The 16,295-nt window shown below is 40.7% G+C and overlaps 1 protein-coding gene across 1 annotated transcript; it reads right to left on the bottom strand.

The window, feature by feature from the left end:
• Positions 1-1,838: 1,838 nt before the first annotated feature.
• On the bottom strand, positions 1,839-11,706 carry LOC108603522 (dynein assembly factor 5, axonemal). The gene is made up of 3 exons (XM_017992416.1): positions 11,279-11,706; positions 9,382-9,599; positions 1,839-4,600 (listed from the first exon to the last, which is right to left on the bottom strand). Exon 3 carries the CDS (start codon positions 4,530-4,532, stop codon positions 1,992-1,994), a length of 2,541 nt encoding a protein of 846 aa, XP_017847905.1. The 5' UTR covers positions 4,533-4,600; positions 9,382-9,599; positions 11,279-11,706; the 3' UTR covers positions 1,839-1,991.
• Positions 11,707-16,295: the final 4,589 nt, after the last annotated feature.

A 16,295-nucleotide genomic window follows, 5' to 3' on the forward strand; every position in this document is an offset into this window, starting at 1 on the left:
AAAGTTTTAGTTGTAGCTAAGCTAGCAAATGCTCTAACATTAATCAGCAGCAAGGACTTGCTTGCAGTGTATGCTTGAAATTCAATTGCGGCAGCAACATTTTGAGGCAGCCAACCCTCGTCTAGTGCCCTTTCGTAATGATTTCAAAATGGCATTGAATGTAGCATTTAATTTGTGCGCCCAAACCAAGGACGTCGACAATGAAGTCGTCGTTTTTCCTTGTTGCCGCTGTCTGTGCTGCCATGTCTCGCATTTGTGTGTGTGTGTGTGTGTGCGTGCGCGCTGCCTGCAAAGCTTTAATTAAACGCTCGTCGACTTTGCTGAATGCTGTGTCTGCCTCTCTCTCTCTCTCTTTCTGTCATGCGCTTGCTATCTCTTTCGCATAGCGCAGTCTTTGAAGTCTGAGTGCGATATAATTAGTTTAATGAGCTTCACTATAACAATAATGTTAATCCGCATACCTTTGGCAGCTTCTATCGTTAGCTTGCGCCCATTGTCAGTTCAGCGCTCTCTCCCTCTCTCTCTCTATCTATATTTCATATATTCTTTAGTTATATGCGCTGAAATTAAAGTTGCAGTTGCAAGGCTACGAATTTTTAATTACCCTCGACCAAAGCTAAGTGCAATTAATTAAGTGCCGCACAAGGATAACGCCAAGTAACTGTAGCTGCATGTGTTTGTATTTATTTACAGTTAGTCATTTTCATGTGTTTACACACACACACAAGTAAAGCTACGCTCATTTGTTGGCAATTAAGCGCACATAAAATGTAGCATATATGCGTGTGTGTGTGTGTGTGTGTGTCTGTTGTATGTGTGTGGCTTTACGTCATTTGAAATGACGCCAGTTGCGTTAAGAGTCAGTGACTGCCACATGTGTATGCGTTTGGGGGGAGGGTTGGGTGTTGCTGCTGTAATTGGGAAGCTGCCGCCCGACGCTTGTGTGTAGTTTAATTAGAAACTTGTATATTTTGCCTAATTAGACAAATTGTTTTAATATTATGTGCAAACTTTTTGCGACAGGCATTAAATTGGGTCAGCAGTAATCAAATGTGGCTAAGCCAAAAGTTGCAAAATAATATAAAGCAATAAGTGTTTGTTTGCTTAAAATTTAGCGCCGCTAAAAATCAATTAAAGTGGCGTTTTTAGCTGCAACTCAAGCTAAGTACAAATGCAGCGCAGAAAATTAGGCAACACTTTTTGCTTGTGCTGAAGCTCAAGGCTCAAGGCTAATGAGCTAAGCACGCTAAGCTGCTCGCATGTTTTGCAAGCGGCCAAACGCTATTAATAGCTATGACCTTTAATTAAATATATGTATGCTAAACTTTCATTTCCACTTTCACGCTTGTTTGCCATAAGCGCGCTTTATACTTCAAATACTTCAATACTTCAAGCAGCTTTACTTTATTTTTAATATTTATTGTCAAAAATATTAATTTCGCAACAGTATTGCTGCTATATATGCTGTTGCCTGTACAGGCAAAAAAATTGCGTGCCGCAAGCTTTGCTTTCATATAAAATATGTTATGCAATATCAAAGGATTTTACAATTTATACATATTGCAATATATATACACTATTTGCACAATGCGCTGCTTGCATAAAAAGCAGCAGCAGCATGCATAACCATATGCATGTATTTAAAAACAATTTCAATGTTGTTCTGTTCGTACGCAATTTGTTTATTTTGATTTATGGAATTTCTTGTATTATAATTTGGATCTCGTAATTAGCGCGCACTCTGCAGCAATTTATTTGCCTTTGGCCGACTGCCTACAATTCATCAAACAAAATTTTCGCGAGCCACGCAAAGTAAATAAACAAAATAAAAGCGAGCAAATTGTTGTTGTGATTTTTAAATGCTTTAATGCGCTGCTTGCAATTTGAATTCGTTGCGCTTTATGTTTACAATACAATTCGTTAGATCGAGGCAATTAGACTGCTGCAAGCCGGAAAATGCGCACGCAACAAAAAAAAATTTCAAAGAAATATTATGCGTCGTCGCTGTTTGTTTGCTGCTGCTCCTCCTCCTTGATCTGCAGTTTGCCATAGAGTTCAACCAAATCTTCTTTGCGACGTGCCTGAGACAAGGCGCGTTCATAGCGCTCCTCCCAAGCTACAGGATGCAGCTTAGCCAACGCCATGAGCGAGCTTTGTGCAGCAGCTTGCATATCCTTTTCAGGACTTTCATGATACAGCAGCAGCAAGTCCATGGCGCGCTTAATAAATGAATCCCACACCTCACGCTCATAAGCTGCAGGCTCCGGCTCCAGTTCAGAGTTGAAAACAGGCTGCAGTTTGGCTACAGCAATTGCTGCCATGTTGCGTATGCCAGCGGCAGGATCATCCAGGCGCTGCATAGTGGCATAAGCTAGCGGCTTAAGCTCTGCTACGGACAGCCCTTGAAAGTAGCAAATAGCTTTGATGGCATAATGACGCGTAGCCACATTGTGATCCTCCAGCAAACTGGGCATATGTTTGGCGAGCGTAGGCAAAATCTCACGCATTTCCAGCTCAGCGCCTTGCGCTAAGGCGCAAGTGGTTGCCATAGCAACTGAGCGCATTGCCTCAGCTGCGCCGCCTGCGCTCCAAGCCAAATAGGGTGCCACTAGCTGCTGCACAAAGTTGCTAAGCAGCTGCGTGCGCTGCTCGCGCTCCACGCGCACTGTATGCGACCATTTGAGCGACACTATGGACAGTGTGCTGAAGATGTGCAGCTGCGCTGAGCTGCTGCAGTGCGCGAAAACAAGCTGCACTTGCGCAATGAGCTGTGGCAAGCAGCTGGCGCGTATGCCAGCCAAGTTGATGAGTCCATTGAGCAGCAGCACAGGCTCTGCTTGCTCATCCAGCGCAGCATCCAAATTCTGCACATCCAGCAGCGCTAGCAGCAGCCAGCGCTCATGCAGCTGCTCCACTGTAGTGGCCTCCAGTGCTGCAAGCTGCTCCAGCAGCTGCTCACCCAGCTTCAAATGCTCAGCGCTGTCATGCGGCAGCGAGTAAGCTAAGCCCATAACCTTTAGCGCTGTAGCATAAAGCAGCGCGTATAGTTGCTGCAGCTGCTGCAGCGCTGCATTGAGCTCAGTCGACTTGCGCAGCAGTGTGTGCAACATTTTGAGTATATAAAGCTGTAAACTGGGCTTAAGCGTATGCGCATAGTCCACGCACTTGAGCAGACTGGCCAAACGTAATAGCTGCTCATAGTTGCCGCCTTGAGCAGCATCAAACATGTAGTAAAAACACTTGAGATAAGACTCGCGTGCATTGCGCTCCAGTCCATGCAGTCCATGCTCAATCCACGCATCATAGCTAAGCAAACGACCCATAAGATCAGCAACCTTAGTGGCTGCAGCAGCAACTGACGTCTCAGCATCGCAGCAAGCAGTTGCAACATGTGGATAAGCTTCAAAGAATTTGGCAGTCATTGAAGCCTCAGCATGCAGCACAAACTGATACAGCAGCTTAAGCGAATGTAGACGCACATTGTCCTTCCAGTCGCTGCATTCACGTGTGATGAGCGCAAGCAGCCGCAGCGAACGCTGCACTAAACCACGACAGCCTATGCTGGGGCGCTCGACATCCGCTGGATAGTTGGCCACAGGTAGATCAGCAATTTCCTGTTGTGCAAGCTCCGCTTCGTTTTCATCGTAGTACTGCTTGCCGCACTGCAGCCAGCGTGGTTGTATATAGGCAAGCACCTCGGGTGAATCATCTTTGAGACAGCAAAGCACCAGCGGCAGTATGCGCTCAAAGTAGCTGTAGCGATCTTTAAGCTGCAGCAGCATTAGCACGCCCATTTGTCCACACTCGCGTCGCACCAGCGGCATGTTGTCCATTAGCAGCGGCGACACTTCGCCTATTAACCGCTTTAAGCTATCACCACTTGCATTCATATGCAGCGATAAATGCGCCAAAGCTTGCACAGCTGCAATGCGCGCAGGCGCATGTCGATGATTCAGCATGGAGTACAACGCTATGGCAAGCGTTTCCGTATATGGCTGAAACTCATGCGTGCTGGCCACAGTTGTAAGCTCCACCAGCGTAGCGCAGCCCTCGCGCTGCACTGCAGCATACGCATCGCGTATGGATTTGTTTAGCACCTGCACCACCTGCTCGTAGCATTCGCGCAACACGCCCGCATTGCCCATTTGCGCGTATTTTTGCAGCATCAGGCGCAACTGCTGTATGTACAACAAGCGTATTTCCTCGCTCTGCTCCACAGTTTCGGTTTGGCCCATGCGCTCCGCCAGCGTTGACACCACATTGAGCAAATGAAAGTCCAGCGGCGGCAGTGACTGCATAAATGCGCTTACCGCTTGCACCGCTTGGCTGCGCACCTTTTCAAAGCGATCGCCGTAGCATTTGAGCAAATGCAAATACAGCTCATCAAAGTCGCCGGCAATGGCCTCAACGCTTGTGTTAGCTGGCGCCGCTGCGCAGTGCTCGGTAAGCTGCAGCAGCGTGCGGCAGCGCTGGCGATAATCCTCAGACTGCAGCTCGCTGCAAATTTGCTTTGTATCCAATTCGGCGCTCATTTTTTTATTTACACAATATTTGCTGTTTTTAAGTATCAACTCAGCGCTCAGCCAGTCATAACTGTTTACTGTAAGAAAAAAAGCGTATTGAAGTAATAAACAAGCGCAGTTAACTGCTCGGTTGCTAAGTTACGTAGTTTTTTAACATTTTTATGCTTCAGTTGCTGTTTGTGCGTTTAAATTCACACGTTTGTAGCTGCGATCAGCTGTTTGCGCTGCAGCAGCGTTGCCAGACTGTTGCTGCAGTGCTAAGCAACTCTGCCAGCTTAATAATTGCGCGCGCTTTTCAAATAATTAACTGACACTTGCGCGTCGCTTATCTTTGTTTGTTGCTATCTAATTGCGTTGTCGCTGCTTATCACAGTAACGAGCATGCCGCCGCTATATCTAAGATTGATGTGGGGCAAAACGTGTCAGATAAAAATAAATGACAGCAGTTGTAGCACTGCCAACTGTAAATACACTTTGTATAAAATGACTAACTGATTTTAGTTTTAATTTAGTCAATTATAAGCGGCTTGACTTATCCCTTTTAAGTCTCGCAGCAATAAAACGTGTTGCTAATTTGCGTAGTTTTTGCTGCTTAGCACTCCCTTTTTTCCATTTAAGCAAAGTGTATGGCACACATTCAATAAACTGCCTATTTTTATCGTAGCAAAAGTTAATTGCATTTTTGGGTCATCAAATGCTGAGTTATAAAAAACATAAAATGGGCCAGGCCCAGATACGCATTTGATTAAAATAGATTCGAAGCGTATGTATATCAGTTTTTTTTTTTTTTTTAACAACAATACCTTGTTAAGCTGAGTGGGTGCCTAATAGAAGTTTAATGCTGGCCATAAACCTTTTCAACAAAATCTAGTTTTGTAAGCAGATATGCTTTAAAACTGAACAACAACATAAAATTGGCACAGTAGCCAGTTTAACAGTTATAGGGCTTTTTGTCTTTTATTAGTTTGCATGTTCCCACACTCTTTTCATTTAAATTTAATACAACTAAATGCATTTTCGACATATATATTGCTTGCTTTCTTTTTTGTGAGGCTGTCAAAAATATTGAAAGTACGTAAAGCGCATTTATAACTGCTTGTTGTTGTTGTTGTTGTTGCACACAATTCGATTTCATGCCTTTTTGTTGTTTGCTGGCAGCGCAGAGAGTCGCACGCTCCAAAGCAATTAAGCGCATGAATCAGGTTCAGGTTCGTTCCATGAAGCCCAATGGCACAAACAGGGCACGCCAATGTTTCAATGTGTGTGTGCGTTGTTTATGTGGCCATGCCGCTTTAATAAAACGCCATAAAAAAAATACGCACACAGACAGAGACATATACAGTCAAGTCGGCCCAATAAACTTAATTGATATGAAATGAAGTCATTTGGCAAAATCACTGGCAGAGTAATGGACCGCGCTTATTCAATTTGATTTGATGTCTGACTGACAAAAGGTATTTTTTTATATATGTTTCAATGTTTCAGTTGCTTTATGGCAATTTGAAAGCAATGGCGTATACGTGTTATTTTTATAGCTAAAATGATTCAATTAAAATAAAAACTGCACGGAAGCCGCTCGACGACTGCATTGGAAAAACTTGTTTCGTCGATATGATAAAAGGCAATTGGCAATTGGCGCTGCTAAACACATTTGCAATTAATAATTAAACGCATATAACGGTGCAGCAAACTAAAAGATACATACAGCTATAGATACAACATGGTTAGAGATACATTCGTGCTTTGCTTTCATGTCATGCTGTGCTCTAATTTGTTTTTGTGTTTTATTTTTTGCTGCTGCCGACGCTTAAATGGACTTGTTACAGCTGCTGCTGCTGCTGCTGCTTGTTGTTGTTGTTGTTGCAATGCAAATTTTCCAATTGATTGGAATGGAAACGAGCAGCGATTGCTCTCGACTCTGCTTGTTGCTGCTGCTGCTGCTGCGGCCGCTAATTAGTTTCATTTTTCAACGAGCAAACAACTGCGACGATTGCCTGTTTAAGTGACTGACTCAATGGCTAAATGACTGTATGACTGACGCGTTTGCTCGCTAGACTGACACTCGCGCACTCTGTCGCACTTATGTTGATTGACTGATTGAGTGCCGGCTGCTTTATGTCTGTGTATCTGTGTGTCTCTGTGTGTGTGTGCAGATTCTCAGAACTCAATTTTGATTAGAAAAAAATGCAAACAGCTAATGGGGCTGTCTTAATTCGCACATTTCACACACACACACACACAAAACGTTGCAGCGCACTTTTGATTGCTACTTGCAACTCAGAGCAGCTGCACTACCAAAAAAAAAAAAAAAAATCGCACTGACTGCGCTTATCACAACTCTTATGCAATTTATTATTGCATTATTGAATTTACGTTTAGCTTGTGTTTTCATTAATAGTCTGAGAGCAAATGTAATCAACGCCCTCCCCCCCTGATCGCCGCTTCGTTCGCTTTGACATTGCACAATTTGACCGCACGTTGCAAAAATATAGCGATTAGCACTAGCTAATCTCATTAATTAATTAGCTTTGATTAATTATTGGCATAACATTGTTTTAAATGACTTTTCCGCATAGAAGCAGCAGCCGCTTTCTCTCAAAACTCAGTCGCAGCAGTTCAAAGTGCTAACTACACCGCAAAAAAACAAGTGTAAGAATAAATTAAGTAATTTTAGCTTGATTTAGCTGCAAGTTGAAATGCTTAAATGCAGCTTAATACGCGCTTAAAGTTACTTTCTTTAAATAGTTCGACTCATTTAATAAGCAGCATAATATATAAAAGGCGCTTTAATAAATGCGCTTGAATTGTAGTTTTATATTAAGTTAATTTAATATAATATGACATATGAAATATTAAAGCATTTAAATATCATAATCAATATATACACCAATGACTTCTAAACTGCAAAATTGACGCAGTCAGCAGCTTCTGCTTTTAAGTTCAATTCGTATTGAATTTAAGACTAAGCTGCATTGAAAACTTAAAGTATTTCATGCTTAGTGTGTGTTTGATTGTTTAAATTAATAACAGTATCAAGCTTAAAGTGACTTTCTTTAAATAGTTTGTTAAATCAGCTGTCTAACTTAATAAGTTTATAAGATAATAAATGAAGCTTGAGTTGTTGTACTTTTAAATTTGATATATAAATATAAATAAAATTTGATAATAATATAAATATGAAATATGCAATCTAACAACATATAAATATTCTAATTATGCTAAAATATATTCCACTATTGACTCGGAAATTTACTCAGTCAGCATCTTTTGCTTTTAAGTCCAATTGGTATTGAATTTAAGAATATCTTAATAAGTGAAGCTTGAGTTGTTGATTGAATATTGAAATAATGATTGAAATAATATAATATAAATATGAAATATGATATCTAACATTATATATATTCTAATCATGTTCAAATATATTCCATTTACTCAATCAGCATCTTTTGTTTTCCAATTGGTATTGAATTTAAGAATATCGTAATAAGTGGATAAGTGAAGCTTGAGTTGTTGAAATAATGATTCAAATAATACAATATAAATATGAAATATGATATCTAACATTATATATATTCTAATCATGTTCAAACATATATAATTAACTTGAAAATTTACTCAGTTAGCAGCTTTTTCTTTTAAGTTCAATTGGTTTGAATTTAAGACTATGCGGCATTGAAAACTTAAAGTATTTCATGCCTAAACTAAAAAAAGTTACTTATTAAACATATGCTTATAACTTTTGGCTTTGAATTGGCATAAGTAGCGCATTTTTCTTGCTGTGTATCTGTTGTTTTGCTTTTGTTGCCGCGTGTTTTTTATTTTTACCTTGCACTTTTACTGTCAACAACTAATTTACGCTGCCCTCAGCCCTGCGCGCTGCACCTGTCTCATTTTAATTTATATATATATTTGAAACATATGCTTTTTGATTTGCTCGCAGTTTGCATTAGCGTGAAAAATGCATGGAAATGAGCAAATTGAAGTAATCTGAGCTGCAAATGTTTTGCGAGTTTTTTGCGCAATCGGCGAGTTTTAGCTGCAAAGTTTGTTTGCTCAGGCGCATAGCTAAACAACCGGTCGGTCGGTCGGTCTGTCTGATGCGTACATCATTCATTCAGTCAGTCAGTCAGTCAATCACACAACTGTCCATCACACACAAAAGCTGTTTGAGTAACAATTTAATTAATTTAAGAGCGTAATGCGAACCAGTTATGTGATAAGCATCAGCAGACGCGACAGCTTTAGAGCAACGACTGAAAGGGGCGTTGGGGCGTTGGGTGTGGCATGCTCAGGTGTCGTGTAGCACGTCGCGCTGTTTGGGTTGCTATGAATGAATAACAAAATTAACGCTTAATTATGCGTAATATGAGAACTCATTACACGCTATTTAAAGCAAATTCGCGATAAAATCGTAAATTGCCAAGTGTTGAGTTATCAACAAAAATAGACGCAACAATTATAGTTATCAAACTATAGCTGCTAGTTGTGCTCAATTATTGCTGCTATCAGCGTTTTATCAATTTTATCAGCACAGCATTGTCTGTCTGTCTGTCTGTCTGTCTTGGCTGTGCGGCGGCAATTTTGCTTTAAAGTTCATTCATTCATTGTTACGCTTGATTAAAAATGTTGCTATAGTATTTACTACTTATACTAATGTTAAGTAATCAGCGTTAAAACGCAGCTTGTTGCTTTGCCCTTAATTAAGCGGAAAATCGTCACAAACTGATAATCGAAATGTGAAAATAAATTCAAATGACGAACTTATTTTTTGAAAAACATTGTTGAGCATTTTTAAACGCTGATCTCATCGCTGCACTAAATATTTACGTATTGCACTTAATTTTAAACTTAGACTTACCTCAGCGATATGAACAAACGGCGCGCGCTTTTCAATTTGTATCCAGAAATTTAAATTTAATTGCTGCAGTTTTTGATTTTTAGTTTTTTATTGTATTTATAGTTTTTGTGTTTTATGCACATTGCATAGCTGCTAATCCTTAATTAACTAACGAGTTGCAAATTAATCCACTTTGCTTAATTAAATTGCCGCCACAGCAAAAAAAGCAGCGACAAAGGCTAAAGAACAAAAAAGACCCGAACATTGTAATTAAAAATAAAAAAAAGGGCAACAGACAGTGGGAATTGATGAAATGAAATGCAAAAGGCAAATGTTGCCCACAGGCACAACAACAACAACAACAAAAGCCATGTTGAAATATAATTAATTAATTAGTCAGCCAGTTGACAATTATTGATTATTGTTGTTGTTGCTGCTGTTGTGTTTTAGCGTCAGCATTTTATTTCAAAATTAATTTGTATGCATTTGAGCAACAAAAACTGTTTACTGCACATTAATTTAATATTATTTTTAATTACATGTGTGTGTGTGTTGCCTAAATGTCTGTGTGCGGTATTTGTTGTTTCAATTAAATACATTTAATTATAAGCGCATAGACTGTGAAAAGATGGGCGCTTAAATTATGAATAATTCGGCGTAAAATTCTATGCACAATTTTACAATTTTGTAGCCATTTGACATTTTGCTAAGCTAATTGTATGAAATGAATAAAATAAAAATGCAAGCGCTTGTGTCTAATTAGCAAATGATACATTGACACTCAGGTACGCTTGTCTATGTGTGTGTGTGTAGCAATTAGCTTGCAGCTCAATTAACGCGGCGTTGATCATATCAAGTATACGCGCTGTGTGGCATTTATAGTGCTCATAATAAACGCAAGCAAGTGAAAATTCAATTTATTGTTTGCCCTAAAAAGACAAACAAGGGTGCGGGCTACGCTATTAAGTGCAAAGGGGTGAGGGGGGGAGGCAACAAATTTTGCTGACTGCCAATTTAAAATTAATTAGCGTTTATTTAATTGTTTACTTTTATTAACATTGTGCACGTATCAACAATTAAAACTTGAACTTTTTTTTGGGTATAAAAAGTAATTTGCACACCAATGTGTGTGTGTAATAAATAAATGTTATAAAGTTGCTATAATTCATTTAAAGCAACAACAACAACAACAGCGAGCTAATGAGCACATTAATGCGCAATGAACAATAAAATGCAACTCAATTCGTTTGACACACACACACAGTTATAAAATGATTGCTTTATATACAACACCTCGACTGAAATTTAATTGGGTAATTGAAATATTGTGATATTAAAAACGCTCATAGTTTATTTAAGAGCAACAAAGCAAATGCGTGAGTGTGCACCACAGTGCGGCTGCGTAACTTTGCGCAATTGACAAATTGCCGACGGCAGCAGCAGCAGCAACAACATAAACGCAGCTAAGTGAGGCAGCAGCAGCAGCAACACAGAAGGCAACACAGCAGCAATTAGCGCTTGTCAATTGTTGTTGTTGTTGAGCATATATATATGCTTGGCCATATAAACTATAAAGCTGCGTATATATTAAAAATATATGCATAAGTGTAACGCGAAAAAAATGAAATGCCAACAACGACGTCGCGCTAATTCTTTTGGCCAGCAAATGCGACAATAACAAACAGCCCGAAATGCTAATTAGTTTCATGTGTGACTAATGGATACAAAAGCGGCACACACAGACACAAACGCACACACACACACACACGCACACACACAGCTATACAGCGTTATAGATACATTAACACATGCGTGTTGCTTTTGTTGTTGTTGTTACACTTAATTAAAATAGTAAGCGCACAACGCTGAGTGTTTCAGTTAAGTATTTTAATATTTCAACGCTTTCAAATATAATTACGTTTATAACTAATAAGCCGCGCTGCGACTCGTTGCCGTTGGTAATTGAATTTCCCAACTCTGTGCGAGCTGCGCGCACGTCAACAACACAACACAAACGCTTAAATATGATAAATCCGCACGTCTGCTAAGTACGTTTATTATATGTTTGTGGAGCAGCGCGAGGGGGGGGAGGGGGCAGCGCGTGTTGCTCGGGCCAAACCACTTGTATTATTTGCCGTTAAACGTTTTGCGCGTACGCGACGACGCGCCGAACGCTGCTCGCGATGAATAGAAAAATTATGCGCAGCCCGATATCGTTGCCGACTGGAATAACCGACCACGACGACGCTGGCAGCGATTCTGAACTGAACTGTGTGTGAACGACTTCTGAGTGGCCAAATGCTATAAAGCACGACAAACGATGCGACGACGTCAACGACGACGTCGACTGCGAAATAAACGACAACAGTGAACGAAAGCAAAACTGTTGCTCGATTGCTGCTGCTGCTGCCGCTGCTGTCTGTGTGTGCCGTGCAACTATTTAACGACGACTGTTGTGGCAATTATGTATCTAGATACATTTTGGCTACAGAGAGCGGCGCTGTCTGTTTGTTTATTTGTGTGTGTGTGTGTGTGTGGGGGTTGCTGCTAAACGAGGCAACCATCATAAAACATATTACTATAATTACAATTATGGCGCACACACACACACAAACAAACAGTTTAGACTGTGCGCATACGTAGCGTAGCGACTGTGAGTTTAACGCACACAAATTTTATATTTTCATATGCATTATGGCTTAATTGTAGCTACAGCTCCCCATTGTTGTTGCTGCTGCGGCGCTGAGTGTGTGTGAACTCATAAATTTATTGCTGGCAACATGTTGCGCTTGCTTTTGTTGCAGCAGCGTTTGCTGTTCTGTTTTATTGCTTTGATTGTTGTTGTTGGCTATCTGTTTAGCATTGCAAATTGCCGACTCTGTTTTTAATTCTACATAATTGAGTTATATACTTTAATAAGTTGGCGGCGGATGCTGCATTTGGCGCGTTTTGTTGCTGCTGCTGCTGCTGCTGTTGCCTTTAGGGCGCGCCATTCACTTTGTGGCTGCTGTTGCTGAGCCAACAGCTTTGTCTCTTGCTGCTTAATTGCTCAGTCGTTTTAACTATTTGTTTAATTGTAGCTTTTCTTTTACATTTATTTATTGTTGTTATTTATGGCGCAACATTGCTGGTGTTTAATAACATTTCCTGCGAATTTGGCGAGTTCAGTTCGACTCACAAACGTTTTCATTATTTCTTTATAATGTCGTAATGCGCAAATTAGTCAGCTAAGCAATTTTCAGGCCAGCAGTTTTATATGTATGTGTATGTTTATACATATGGGCAAGCTCAATTAGTTATTAATAGGCGTTATGCTAGCGATAAGCAACAATTAGTCATCATAAATTAAATGCAATAGCAACAAATTGAAGTTGAATCGATCGTTTGTTGGTAGCTGGAACTTAGCGTTGTTTAGTTTTAAATTTGTTATTAATTTACTAATGATGTGCTACATAATTAGCAACCATAATTATTAAAACAGGCCGCAAGCAATTTCAAAATTGAATTGTAGCAAAGGGCGAGCAATAAAATAATAAACAAGCTGCGGCTTATGCACTAAAAATAAAAGCAGCAGTTGCAAAATACGCAGCAAGATGCATAAATCAATTTAGTGTGGCACGCAGCACACTGAGAGTTCAACAGAGTTTATTATGTGCTTACTTTAGGCTCGAAAATGATGACAACACACACGCACACACACGACTGAGTAGCGAGTCGCGTCGTTAACGCAAAACGTCAATTTACAACTGTGAATGTGAATTGTGATTGGATATGCGAGAGGCAGCGGCAAACGAGCTTGGCAACATCATCAGGCAATTCACTCGCAATGGCAATGGCAACATGTTGCGTGCCAAGCAAGGATAGCAACATGTTGCCCGCACTACACACCCCGCCAACAAAAATATGCAAGCTGGCAAACTGTGTGGAGCTGTGTGGAGGGGGCAAACGAAATGTACAAGCAAATAAACTTATTATAAATATCTCCACTTAAGCCAAGCGGCGCTGACGTTGCTGCCGACGTCGCTGCCGTCGCTGCTGCTGCTGCCAACAGCGCTGTGGGGGCCGTTTATGCTGCAGACAAATCCCCAACGAAGAGCAGCACTAACAATAAGATACAAAATGCGCACACGCAAAGCTAAATGTGCTCTCGTTTATACACACACACACATGCACAAAAGAGACACACACACACACACACACTTATAAACGACGGACAGTTGGAACGATTGGACAGCCGGCGGCCTCAGTCTGCTGTCAAGCAAATAAGCAACAAAAGCAAATGACGACAACAACATGCGCTCGCTCGCTCGCTCGTTCGTTCGTTCGCTCTCTCTCACTCTTTTGCGCGCACGCTTTGATTCAGTTATTGTCTCTCACTTACACTTGCGTTATAAATCCATTATAATAAAATCATTTTGTTGTTTTATTAGCTTGGCAACATGTTGCCAAAGCCGCTAGTTTGAGCATTGCCAATTATTAATGCCAAGCGCAATTAAGCAAATGTGCAGACCAAAATAAAAAAAGGTCAAAGTTTATGAGGTCAGCATGGAGAAGCAGCATTTGTTATTAATAAAAGGCTGCAGCTGCAGCAATCAACGCACTTCCGCAGCAGCAGCAGCAGCAATTGGGGGGCGTTAGCTTAGACTTGTCAACTTTACATGCATGACACACGCACACACACACACATGTGTGTTGTGTGCTTGTATTTGTGCAAGCAATTTCCGCTTGTGTCCGCAATTAAAAAGCAATATCAGGCAAGCGAAGCAACATTCAATTGAATTTTTATGATGTGTTTGTTAAATGGTTTCCATAAATGCCAAATATACGCGCTAGACTCTCGCACAACCAGCAAACAACACACACAGCATACAACACACACACACACACAGCTAAAAGCGAATTTAATGCTAACAGGCGCACAGCAAAACGAAGCGAGCGAATGAACGAAACAAAGCGAAGCGAAGCGAACGAAGTTGAGAGAGCGCCAAAGCGAACGAGCGCGAACATTTGCATTTGTAGCTGTGTGTGCAGCTCCTGTCGTTGTGTGTAGCTGTGTGTGTGTGTGTGCATAACTGTAACTGCAAAATTGTTGCTGCTAACGAAATGAAATCAAATTGCGCTTGGGTTGGGGCAACAACAACAACAACAACAGCTACGCTTTGCATCTATGTTCGCTTTTATTTTTTTGTTCTACGCTTTGTATGTTTCATTAGCTTATTTATGGAATTTGCTTTTGTGACATTCAAAATGTGTGAAATATTCAGCAATGCTGACTAAATGCATTTGACAAATTGAATTCCGCACATTCGTAGCGCTCGCTTTGAGTTTATTAAAAACATTCGCTTTAAATTAAATTAAATTGCAAGCGTATTAAGCGACAACAATCAGTTGCTGTTGCTGTTGTTGTTGTTGCTGCTGTTGCATTAATGTTCACTCAATAAAATGTCATAATTAAAAAACAATTCAGCTTCAGTAGCCGCATACAGCGCATGGCGATTGCTGCTGCTGCTGCTGCTGCTGCTGTCAGAATGACCTTAATTGCTGACGTTACGTGTGGCAAGTGTGGCACTGGCAGCGATTCATGTGTGTGGCATAAGCTGGTGTTGGTGCAACGTTTGTGTGCGAAGCTCCGTTGCAACTGTCAAATGAATAAAATTAAGTGTAGCTGCTGCTGTTGCTCTTTCGCACGGCAGCAGCAATTGCAACTGTATGGCAGGATATGTTGTTGCACTAATTGAATGTGGCAGGCAGGCATGCAGCAGCAGCAGCAGACGGACAGACAGACAGCCAGCAAGTTGAGCTTGTCTCTTTGCCACAGCCTCCACTTGCTGCTGCTGCTTCTGCTGCTGTTGCTATCTCGCTCTAGCTGCTACTGCATTTGTATCAGTGTCATGCACACAAGTAGCTTCATTTTGCACCACAATTCGCATTCGCATTCGCATTCGTTTTCGTATTCACATTCGCATTTTAAGTGCAACAGCACACAGATTGCTGCTGCTCCGCTCTCTCCACGCTGCGCTGCTCTGTTGACATGGCAACGCAATAAAAGCTGCTCCTGCTCCTCGACTGCAAAGGCTGCAGACGTCGTCGTCGTCGGCAATTGTTTCCCATTATTGCTTATGCTGATGATTAAGAGCGCCGGGCGAAGGCCAAGCCCAAGCCGTAGCCGTTGCCGTAGCCAAGTGAGCAGCGCCCAGGCTGTTGACCACACAAAAGCCATCAGCTAGCGGCAGATTAAAATGTGTTAATGGTTCTTCACACACACACACACACACACATACAGTATACACTGCGCTGCAGCTGTAAATTGCCATCAATTAAAAGCACAAAGCGCAAATTGCATTGCTCACAAAATTTCACATTTGGTTTTCAATTTTTCACATTTCATATGCAAATCAATTGCACAACAATTCAAAGGATTTTAGCTCAAAATTTAAGCTGCCAGAGCAGCAATTTACTTTTTCCACATATTTCTGTCAAATATTTATAAACATTTTACGAGTCTGTTAAGCGCCATTGTCTAGCTTTAAATGCTGCTGCTGCTGCTGCTGCTGTTGCTGTTGCTGTTGTCTGTTTGCTTAGAACAATTGTAGCAACAATAGCATTGTGAGGTTTGCCTGCTGTGCCAGGATGTGTTGTCTAACTGCTTTGGCCTGCTCACAAATTCCAATGCGAGTTAAGTGCAATGAATTAGATTTCTGTACGTTATTTTGATTGCCATCAATTAGAAATCCCCAGCGGGGATGACTGCCTGCATAAATAGTTTATTTGCAAGTTAATAGTAGTAGCTAAATTTAACACAATTACGTTCAATCAATAAATGTCAATTAAAGCGGAAAAAAGTCAAGTCTAAATTTCAAAGGCTTTTCAATTTAAGCGTAGGCATAAAAATCTTTCAAGAAATTTAGCATATATGAAAACTATTATATTTATTT

Source organism: Drosophila busckii, chromosome 3R, assembly GCF_011750605.1.
Source record: "Drosophila busckii strain San Diego stock center, stock number 13000-0081.31 chromosome 3R, ASM1175060v1, whole genome shotgun sequence".
NCBI lineage: Eukaryota > Metazoa > Arthropoda > Insecta > Diptera > Drosophilidae > Drosophila > Drosophila busckii.

Excerpts from the sequence above, each read along its gene's own strand:
- LOC108603522 (XM_017992416.1), bottom strand. The coding sequence starts at position 4,532 with ATGAGCGCCGAATTGGATACAAAGCAAATTTGCAGCGAGCTGCAGTCT.